Consider the following 11,767-nt stretch of genomic DNA (forward strand, 5'->3'; position numbering starts at 1 on the left):
AATATCATATTAGTACAAATATTTTAGTGCACTACAGAAAAGTAACGGTTGCATTATATTTACCAATCGAATGTTCAATGGAAACGTGCTTTCCAATTAACCATAACCATTGATCATTAAAAGCTTTGTCTAATTAATTAATAAGTAGCCGTTACAAGTAAAGGGAATATATTGATAATAAAACGTTAGAACTCGGTCAAGATGACGTTCTTTCAGCGATTTTGGAACAAATTAACATATAATAAAGCTTTAGAGGAATCGAGTGGCAAATTTGAAACAATGTTTTTTGATCTCATCTATAGAATAATTTATATAACAGGTGACTAATGAAAGCTATTTTTTTTATTTATATTACTTAAGTATACAAATATGGAGAAAATAACAGGTTAAAATATAAATAAAGAAATAGTCAATTTAAATAAATCGATTTTAAAATCTTGCTTTTAAAATATATTGAGACCGATATTGGGAGGTAATCGAAAAATCAATAAGAATTTTTTTACTGTTTTATGGGTTTCTTTTGCCTATGAAAGATATATAAAATACCCGAGCATCACAACTTGTATATTATATATATACAAGTTGTGATACTCCGCTATAGTTATTATTATATTCACATTAATTTATTGTAATTGATATAAAATAGTTGATATTCGCAGGTTCATCTACAGTTGAAACTTCTACGGGTTACTTCATATATAGCATCATCACAAAGCTAAGTATCATGCTGTTCTTTAGCAGCGAAGTGTGGTTCTTCATTTATTACGCACGAGATATTGACACTCTAATCGACTGTGTTAATGCAATTTTTATACAAGCGGCTACATTAATTAAAAATATAAAAAGGGTATGTATTGGTTTTTTCCTCTTTTAGAACAAATATTTAAATTCGGATGTAATATAAGGATCTATCGTAAAATAATCCTCTGGGGTAGTTTTACACCCGCAACCTCAATTTAATCAAGATTTATCCTTTTTATTATGAGGTTGTAATAATATTGCTATATAAAAAACCCGCCAGATGTGAAAGTTCCCGCGGACGTCGTCACAACGCTTAACCTTTTGTTTGTCTCGCCCACCCGTCTCGCTCACTCGCACGGCGTGCACGATACGCGCTCTTGCTTGCTCTTGGCAGGTAGCCAAGACGCGCAGCACGTGCGCCCGCGGCCGTTGGAGTTCCGGAGAGTCGGATTTGAGCCATGGTTCGATGCGCAACCGCGCGTAGGCGAATTATTCATTTTCCGCGCACAAATTGTTTTAATAATTAAATAAACGTTTTTCCACATCACACTGGCTCCCAACCCGTGGCCTACACGCTAATTATCGACGAAATCGCGTATTCAACCGTTCGCCATCTTAGCGTCGTAGAAGAATCCCATTGAAAATTTAACAATTGTGCGTTATCGGAGTGAATTTCGTCAGTGGTTTGCATCTGTTGTTTGCGATGCCGCGTCGCAAGGCTCCAGGCGTCCGTAACAACGTCGAGGATGAGGACTCGGACAGGTTCATGACCGAGGGGCAGCTATCGTCGTTCATGGCGGCGTTCGCCAAGGCTCAAGCGGAGTCAAACCGCCAGCTAATCGAGAGTCTTTTGCTGCATTCGCCGGCCTTCACCACAGGAGCGCCCTCGCCATCACCATCGCCATCGTCGTCTTCGGCTCATCCGTCTCCGTCGGGAAACTTCGCCGGTTGCACGGCTCGTTTCAAATTAACACGAGAAAGTGTACAAAGCAATCAGCGAGCAGGGAGTGCGGGCTCGCGCGCGCGTGCGACGTGCAAGGCACGCGCCGCCGCCGCCGCCGCCGCCGCCGCCGTCGTCGCTGTACCTGCTGTGGTAAGCGCAGCGAATGCGCCCAATCGAGGTAAACGGTTTTGTGTTTATTGCAAGAAGAGTGGACATAATCGCGATGAGTGCTCAAGGCTTAGATCTAAAAGTGATCCGCATACAGTTTCGTGTTACGGTTGTGGTGTGAAAGGTATTATTCGTGCTAATTGTGTTAACTGTAATACAAAAAATACGGACACTAAGGATTCGTTCTTTGCATGCGATTTTATGTCAACAAATAGGCATTTATATTCCAAAACCGAGGCATCGCAATGTCAAGCCCATGTTTCTTTTGATTGTAATACTGTTTTTTTAAATTCTGTTTGTAATGTATATGATGTGCCTGATGCGCGGTCAGTGGATAACTCGCGTACCGAGCGCTTGCGTCCGGATGTTTGTACCAAAGGCCGTCCAATTTTGGACATAGAGATTTTTGGCTATCGCGGTACCGGTCTATTAGACACGGCGGCTAAACGAAGCGTTGCCGGATCCACGCTGTACTCCTTGTTGCTTAAGTTAGGGCAGCCGATGCGTAGTAGCGTCATGACTGTAAAACTTGCTGACGGTGTAGTGCGTGACGTGACAGTCAGACTGGTGGACGTTGTGGTGATGCTCGCGGGCGCATCAATACCTATCACATTTATAATTTTTCCAGATGCAGTTAACAATGAAACATTGCTAGGCATTGATTTTATACGTAAAGCTGGTTTGGTTATTGATATTTTTAATGAAACGTGGTTCACAGCTGATCAACCTCAGGTCATTCACCCCTTGCGTTGTGAGAAATCACGTAACTTCATCGGGTGCGCCTCTGCCGACATGTTGCGTTCGGACGAGGGTATGATGCTGTCACCACCTGAAAGAGCAAGCCTTGCGCAGACATTGCAGGAATACGAGGACATTTTCCGAGAAGGGGGAGGACCGACGTCGTTCGCTGAACACCGTATTGACACCGGCACCCACCCGCCGATCGCCGTCCCGCCGTCCCGCCTGACGCCTGCGAAAAAAGAAGTTATGGAGGCTGAAATTAATAAAATGCTGACGGAGGGTGTCATCGAAGAGTGTGAGTCTCCGTGGGCAGCACCAGCGCTGTTGGTACCTAAAAAGGATGGGTCCTACAGATTTTGTGTGGATTATCGCAAATTGAATTCCGTCACGAAGGTTGACTCCTATCCGCTTCCGGTGATCGACGATCTACTGCAGTATACTGGCAAAAGTTGTTTCATGAGCACCATCGACCTCAAGGCAGGTTACTGGCAGGTTGCTGTCAAGGAAGAGGATCGCGACAAAACCGCCTTCGTGTCACCATTTGGCGTTTTCAGATTCAAGCGTATGCCTTTTGGCTTGCGCAACGCTCCAGCGACGTTCCAGCGCCTGATTGACAGGTTTCGTTCAGGGTCTGCTTTAAAAGGCGTGACTATTTTAGGTTACATAGATGACCTCATCGTGATCTCTGAAAACTTTGCTCAGCATCTACAGGATCTTCGAGCTGTTTTCGATCGCCTTCGTGTCTTCAGCCTGTGCGCCAATCGAGCTAAATGCGTGTTTGCTAGAGAAAGTGTTAAGTATCTAGGTCACGTGATTTCGTCTCAAGGGCTATCGTCGGACCCTGACAAAATCAGCGCCATTGTCGATATGAACGAGCCGACGAATGTGAAGCACTTGAAATCCTTCTTACAGACGTGCTCGTGGTTCCGCAAGTTCGTGCCGAACTTCGCAAAGGTTGCGCAACCGTTGACTATGCTGACGAAGAAAGATCAGTCTTGGTTGTGGGGCGAAGCTCAAGTTACCGCGTTCTTGGAACTTAAGAAATCACTTACCTCTCCTCCAATCCTCATCCAGCCAGATTATAGTCTTCCTTTTGTGCTTAGGACTGACTCGAGCAGCTATGCTTTAGGTGCAGCTCTCTTGCAGAGGGAGTCGCCGCGCGAGGAGCGTCCGATCGCGTACGCCAGCCGCCTTCTGACTTCGGCGGAACGAAACTACTCAACCACCGAGCGTGAAGCTCTTGCAGTTGTGTGGGCAGTCGAGAAGTTTCGCGGCTACATCGATGGTCATCCCGTGCGCGTCGCCAGCGACCACCAGCCCCTGAAGTGGTTACTAACCTTGAAGTCTCCTGCAGGTAGATTGGTCCGTTGGGCTATGAAGTTGCAGTCTTTCGATCTCCAAGTGGACTACACCCCAGGAAAGGCAAACGTCATCGCAGATTCGCTCAGTCGACCGCCATGCGTTGAGGAGGCTCGAGATACTTGTGGCGTCTGTACGGTGGTGGTTGAAACGCCACGATGGGAGGCAACCGCTCTTCGTGAAGATCAGCTCGCAGATCCTGAAATCGCGAAGATTATCCTGGGCCTGGAGGGAAAGGAAGAAGTGGAGATTTGTAGGTGGACAGATAGAGGTTATCATATATCAAAGGGGATACTTTACCGATATACAGAAGCAGAAACGGAAGAACCGCAGCTTGTTGTACCAGTCAACCGTCGGAAGCAAGTTATGGTTGAATGTCACGACGCTGCAACAGCTGGTCACGGTGGTGTTGATAGGACTTTGCATCGTATTTCCCAGCGGTTCTATTTTCCTGGAATGCGTCGTTTTGTAGCGGAGTATCTCAATTCTTGTACTGAATGTCAGCGTTACAAGCCTTCGAATGAGAAGCCTTCAGGCTTGTTGCAGACTCCAGTACCCGCACAGCGCTTCGAAGTTGTAGCAGTAGATTTGTTCGGTCCACTTCCTAAGGGTCCCAAGGGTGAACGTTGGGTCCTTATTGTCGAAGACACCGCCAGTAAGTGGGTAGAGCTGTTTGCGCTTACTGAAACTACTGCTGAAGCTTGTGCTAAGATCTTGATAGAGGAGGTTTTCCTTCGTTTTGGTGTTCCTAGGCGATTAATTTCTGACAATGGTGTCCAATTCGTCGCCGATGTTATGCAGAAAGCCATGTTTGTTTTGGGTGTTAAGCAGAATCTGGTGCCCCTGTATCATCCAGAAGCGAATCCTGTGGAGAGGAAGAACAGGGACCTTAAGGTGCAAATGGCTATCCTCGTGGAAAATCACCATCAAAAATGGCCTGAAGCTCTGCCCTTTATTCGTTTCGCTTTAAACACATCGTTGACAAAAGCAACCCAACAGACTCCTGCATACCTGACTTTTGCTCGCGAACTTCGCTCACCAATTGCAGCTCAGACGGACTTGCGTGCAGTTGTCGAAGCGGAGAACTACGTGCCGCAAATCACACCTTATCTGCTAAGACTCGCAGATACTCTCCAGTCCAGCAAAGAAAGTATTGAACACCAACAAGACCTCCGCAAAGCTGTTAAAGATAAAATTCGTAAAAGTGACAGTCTCGACGTCGGCGACCTCGTATTGATGAAAACGCACGTTCTCAGCAACTCTGCAAAAGGAGTCAGCGCTAAGTTCGTACCTAAACGAGACGGGCCTTACGTCGTTCAGAAGAAAGTTAGCCCAACTACGTACCTGTTAGCGTTTCCTGATAAGTCCGACATTACCATTGGGAAGTATCATGTCTCTGACTTAAGACGCTATCATTCGCGAGAGGGTGAATGCACTGAGATTCCTGAGCCTGTGGCTCCAAAACGTCCTCGCGGCCGACCGCGAAAGCTTGTGTCGGTTTGACCAGTTGTGAGGTCACTGGTCCTGGTCAAAAGGGGGAGTATGTAATAATATTGCTATATAAAAAACCCGCCAGATGTGAAAGTTCCCGCGGACGTCGTCACAACGCTTAACCTTTTGTTTGTCTCGCCCACCCGTCTCGCTCACTCGCACGGCGTGCACGATACGCGCTCTTGCTTGCTCTTGGCAGGTAGCCAAGACGCGCAGCACGTGCGCCCGCGGCCGTTGGAGTTCCGGAGAGTCGGATTTGAGCCATGGTTCGATGCGCAACCGCGCGTAGGCGAATTATTCATTTTCCGCGCACAAATTGTTTTAATAATTAAATAAACGTGTTTCCACCTCACAAGGTATATTTATCATTAGTACACTAGTTATAATGATTTGGATGTATACACATATCTTATTGGACTTTATTAGATTGTTACTTTTTATATACTGCCTGAGTTCACTTGGGTTGCATATTCAATAAAGATGATAGAGTAACTAGCGTATATACTATAGAGTGTGTGACAATAATGTGTGAGTGCGCGCAAATATCGTTATTCTAGTTCCTCCGTAACATGTACAAGGCACATTCATAATGGTAAAGCCGTTTTCAATAATGTTATTTATATAATTTATCGAAAGAAATCGATTTATTTAGCGAAGCCTAAATACCGGCTTTATTCTAATTAAGATTTATGCAACCTACATTGTCGATTCAGTCTATAGAAGCAAGGCTTAGACCTTTTCCAAAGATATCTATATTGTTTGTGAGTAGTGGCAATCATATCTAATTAATTATAGAATTCCGAAAATCGAACCCGTGATCTACGATGAGTCTCTGTTTTTGGCCGCTGTGTTACCAGTGCTCAGGTTTTAGCAGCGAGATATTTTAATTATTTTATTTTATTTTTGTTTATCAATTTGTTTAACTTAAGTATTGTATTGTATTGTTTCTGAAGATTTTAATGCTGTTAGTCCTAAGGCTTTTACAGCTTCATCGGTACTGAAAGATATTTCTTAACATCTTTATTTAACTTCTTTATTTTAATAATAACTAAAACTTGACGGACCGAGTAATTTCTCTTTGGAAATCAAAACATAAGCTTTTTTTTTAAAAAATTGATGAAAATATTTGTACCAAAAAGGAGACATTTCATTTTACATAATTTTTCGAATATGTTACCCGAATACGATAATAAAACCAGTGGCTTTTTTTGTTTGTTTTTTTTTTTAATTTGAAGGTTAAATGTCTTTTTAGGTGCTATAACTTTTTGTAGAAAAATTTGTAAGTCGAATAAGATTAAGTTTTCGGTTGTGGCGGAATCAATTAACTAATACAAATTAACGGATGACCTAAAATGTAATTGTTTTTCAGATATTTTAAATTTTTTTATGAAATTTCATTAACAGTACTTTTATAAAATTAATACGTGAATATATGTACTTAAAAAATAATCCAGTTTTGAAGCTTTTTGTTCAGTCGTTTGTTTTGCCCATAGGTTGCGCAAAGTGAAACTTTTAAAAAATTAGCATCAGCAATGGAGTCTCCAAATTTCGATGTTTCCACCGACGCCAGAAGGAAATTAGTGGACGTTTGGGCGAAAAAAAATAAAGCCTATTCAATGTTTTGGTTCCTACACGGTGTCTGTACTCTTACTTTTTGGTAAAATGTTCACCAATAATTGTTTTACGTATTTAAGTGAAAATTTTTCCGAAACTTGTAATTAATGAATAAACTCGGCAGTATATGAATTCAAACCCGAAATATTATTGTGAAAAATATCCCTTTGCACAATTAAACACTTTAAGCTTGTAACAAACTGTAAAATGCACAAATGTTGACAGTTTCTAAAATCGCAGATGAAATTATTTATAGTTATCTAAGTAAAATTGTATTATCTAACTCACTTATAACACAAAGAGATGATTTACAGTCATCTGTTCAATGTTAAAGGATTTTACCCGGTTAAAAAAAATATTTAATTTTTAGGTACAGTTACCCTTTCCTGGATGATATCGATTACAATTTGATGTTAGCTATATATATACCTTTCGACTACCACCGTTCATCAACATATCTAATAGCATACATTATGGTCATGATAGTGTTTACATTTATCTCCTATATTGTGATGTCGACCGATATTTTAATGCAGACTTGCATCGTGCACCTGCTCTGCCAGGTCCTTGTACTCCAAGACTGCTTTGATAATATATTAAATGAATGCGTTGAGGATTTTGGAGGTAATTTTTAGAAGCTTATTTCGTAACATTTGTTCTACGATTATAACTAAAATAATTATGTTATAGGAGATGAAAGTTCAAAGCGGATTAACTTAATAAATAGAAATTTCCGTTCGATATATTTTGAGCCTGAAGTAGGCGGTTTAGCCTTTGCTTAGTTTTTCTAGATTAATTTTATGTTCAATTATATTGTGTTCCCAAATTTGTTATTCACAGGGATCCCTGAAAGCGATTTACTCGGCAACGAACGATTCAGAGAAAAATTCAAAAACAGACTACGGGATTTAATTAATCAACAAAGATTCATTACGAAGTGAAGTATTTAATTTTTAACATTATTCATGGGTATAAAGTTTCACATTTATTTACAAAAGAGTCGTGGATCCTAGATCTTTTACCCAAAGAGATTCTTTCAAATTTAACACCGTTATGTAAACACGAGAATACGACTGAATTAATCAATAACTTTGTATACCATTATAACAGTTAATTATTTCTATTAGTATTTCTTTATATTTATTATACTTTCGTCTATTAAATTTAGTATTCTGTTTTTTAACTTTCTCATTTTGTTTCAAGGCAAAAGTCGATGTATTCTACATGCAAAGTTCTATGAAATTCGCCTATGAAAACAATATTATGTAAAATCACACTAAGTTATATTTTTAACATAAATTTTTTAAACGAACACATATGTACACACATACACACACACACACACATGTATGTGTGTATATACATACATGCATATATATATATATATTATTTACATACCTTATAAATCCCAATATGTTTTAAGTTTTTAATATGTCTGCAACATGGGTACTTACGTAGGATACACGTATCAAGTACCAAGAACTACGTAGGTACCAGGGTGTTTTAAAACTCGTAGGTTTTGTTAAAGAAATTATATAATATAATTTATAAGTAATTAATAAAATGTCTTGTATGATATAGCAATATAATGGAGCTTCGAAACATTTTAAGTTTTCCGTTACTTGCGCACATGGCGACAAGCACTGTGCTAATATGTTCCATCGGATTTCAAATTGTATCGGTAAGTCATTAATATAACTTTTGATGTAAAAATACAGCTTTTCATAATAGTTACTTTTTGTAGATGTCATTGCAAGAGTTTATTTACAATCGTGATTCTTACTTTTTTAATAATTTATTCCGTTCTGTTTTTAAGAGCATTATTAATAGAAATTTTCAGAAACTAGAAAATAGAAATTAGAAACGCGATACTATTTTCTTCTATGCAAGTGACACTCCAAACGGCAACGCGAACTTGCGTTACTAATACTTTGTATAATGTAATGATTGCTTTTTTTCTAGATGATTGGAAGGAATTATTAGAATGAAAGACAGATCTATCTTTTTCAAAGTAGTTAAATATAATATTATCTAGATTCTGTGTCGTTATGATCCTATCGATTAATGAATTTTTGCATTTTCAGTCTGCGTCCGTAAATATATCTAAGTCATTAATGAGCCTTTTTTATCTCGGATATAATATGATAATACTTTACAATTTTTGTCGATGGTGCGAGGAATTGACTATTCAGGTGAGTAACGACAGTTGGTAAATAGTAGTAGTATAATAATTATATAAGAAGCGAAAAAATCGAAAAAAAGTATTCGTGTTATAAATTTCAAATATTCATCTATATTGGTTCACCGGCTATCCTTGACTTCCATTTTTGTAGGTATGGTGTCGGTTCGAGTACCGAGCATTACAATAATTAATTATTATTGTATTTATTTATTTACATTTTTTGTATAATATAGATAATAACCAAAAAAAGAAACAATTTATATAGAGGTACAAGAGGCGGTAAGGCCGCTCTACCATACAATTTTTGTATGGCGATGAGAGACATGAAGGAGAGGGCAGATTAGGGTGTACATAAATACAAATACATAATATACACACATATATATGTATATACAAACTTAATAATATAAATATATATACTTAAACATAAATGTGGATAATTAAATTTACTTTTTAATATCTTGAGATCTTTTACTATTTTCAATAAACTATGAAAAAAGTTAATTTGATTGTTTATAAATCAACAGCTGATAAATATTAATAATTACCTCCAGTGAGAACAAACAGCCAATGTACCAGTTGCCTCAAGTTTGCTTTTAATTTCAGAGCGAAGGCATAGGTGCAAAGGTGTACAGTTTGGGTTGGGAGCGCGGTTTGGCTACGATTCCCGGCGTGCGCTCCAGTCTCTTATTAATTTTAACATGTTCTAATAAACCGATCGTATTCACTGCCGGCGGAATGTACGATCTCTCGTTGGATTCCTATGCTAATGTAATTATTTTTTTTAATGTACCATGTCTCTTCAAAACTGTTTTATCACTTTCATTTATTATTTTAATATGCTTATCACCTTATGATGTCTTTACCGACAATTAATAAATCATTGAACGACGCATCGTAACGACAAGTGAAAGATAATTCTACTACGAAGTTCATGAAATAGGATTTTTTTAAAACACCCGATTTCATCTGGGAAAATTATTAAGAGAAATATTTTAATTTGGTCCAAATATTATTTACTTTTAAATAATTGAATTTAATTGTATAATAACCAAAATTAATTAATTACAATTAATATGTAGAACGCAGTGCTCCTTAGGTAATTTTTTTTTAAATTTTATTGTGGTCTAGTATACATTTAACTTACCACAATGTGATGCCAAATAAAAAAATAGCAATGTATTTTTTTTAAGTAAAACGGCTCAAAAGTTTTAGCAACAGCGGTTTTTATTATCATAAATGATATCGATTATTTATTATTTCCATACATAACCCTTGTCAAGTAAAGTTAACAAAGTATTTGAATGTTTTTCAAAAAATTTATGTTTCAGATGATAAAGACATCCTACAGTGCCTTTACGATGCTGTTGCGATTTCGTCGTGGCTAATGCTTAAGATAATTTAACATGTATAATTTCACTACACCATTCAATTAAGATAGTTGTTCACATTGACACCGAAATGATGACCGAATTGACACTGTAAAGATTTAAGAGATACTTAGTTGCTTTAAAACAATTTACTTTACTTTACTTTAAAAACAATTCTTGTTCTAATTAACATATATACGTCACAATGAGTGCTATATTTGAAGAGACATTCAATTATTAATTTGTATATCATTTTTATGTCACTAATATATGTATGTGCATAGCTGTTTTTTTCTTTTATAATATCGACCACAAAATTATGGCCACAGCTGAGCGTCGACTTTATTGCATATTCTCGCGTGATCGCCGGGCAAATACAAATTTCGCAAAAGCACGACCGGCCAAACTGCAAGTACTGTTTCTGAAGATGTAGTTGCTGCTAACACGGGAGCTTTTACAGCTACTTCGGAATTGAATCCGGAAACTTATCAAAATTTACTGGTCCCAGTTACACGCTGACGATCGCACGTAGTTACCGCACTGTATACGTGTGAGCATAGAGAGTAATGAATATGAGTATGCACAAGGGATGGCAGCGAGGAAAGCTGCAAGTGTGTAAAGCCAAAACTGCAAACTATACTTCTTCCGACCAATCAGTTATCTGAAAAACCTTCATTTACATATGCGCCGTCCCCATTGCAACGCCAGTTGCACTTACCTAAAATGTCAAAAAAACGATAACAAGATCAGCTTACTTTTCGATCATGGGAATATATGCACAAACTAAAATGCAAGATAAACGAGAAGTTACATTTTGTCTACCAATGATTCAAGATAATAAAATATTGCTACAAGAAAAATTATCCGAGATGTAAACGTTTATGCATTAGAAAAAAATAATATTATTAAAGAAATTCTTTTTTACTTACTTGTTACTCCAGCATAGAATGAGTGATGTTTATTCAAATTCAATATAAAAAAAAACAATATCAAAATGAACTTCTGAAGCAGTACTTGAAATCGCGAAAACACAATTCTGGTACTCCGTAAGCTTATGTCGTTTTACCGAAAACACATTTCCAGCTGTATACAATAGCGACAACGTTTTGAAATGTTTGGCGTGATAACAAGGAATAACATTTATTAAAATAGTCTTAA

The 11,767-nt window shown here is 38.2% G+C and overlaps 1 protein-coding gene across 1 annotated transcript; it reads left to right on the forward strand.

Moving 5' to 3' along the window:
- Positions 1–201: 201 nt before the first annotated feature.
- On the forward strand, positions 202–10,627 carry LOC137931845 (odorant receptor 94a-like). The gene is made up of 9 exons (XM_068775355.1): positions 202–319; positions 660–847; positions 6,937–7,100; positions 7,428–7,681; positions 7,898–7,994; positions 8,639–8,738; positions 9,142–9,249; positions 9,846–10,010; positions 10,571–10,627. Exons 1-9 carry the CDS (start codon positions 202–204, stop codon positions 10,625–10,627), a joined length of 1,251 nt encoding a protein of 416 aa, XP_068631456.1.
- Positions 10,628–11,767: the final 1,140 nt, after the last annotated feature.

The sequence above is a fragment of the Battus philenor genome, unplaced genomic scaffold (assembly GCF_028537555.1).
Source record: "Battus philenor isolate CCGP_79_NKW_IND1 unplaced genomic scaffold, ilBatPhil1.0.hap1 SCAF_8, whole genome shotgun sequence".
NCBI classification, from domain to species: Eukaryota; Metazoa; Arthropoda; class Insecta; order Lepidoptera; family Papilionidae; genus Battus; species Battus philenor.

What these genes read in the sequence shown, in the direction of transcription:
- LOC137931845 (XM_068775355.1), top strand. Translation starts at nt 202, where the DNA reads ATGACGTTCTTTCAGCGATTTTGGAACAAATTAACATATAATAAAGCT. An exon ending in GTCTGTACTCTTACTTTTTG is followed by an intron (nt 7,101 to 7,427) that starts GTAAAATGTTCA and finishes TTTAATTTTTAG; the next exon opens with GTACAGTTACCCTTTCCTGG. An exon ending in GCGAGGAATTGACTATTCAG is followed by an intron (nt 9,250 to 9,845) that starts GTGAGTAACGAC and finishes TTTTAATTTCAG; the next exon opens with AGCGAAGGCATAGGTGCAAA.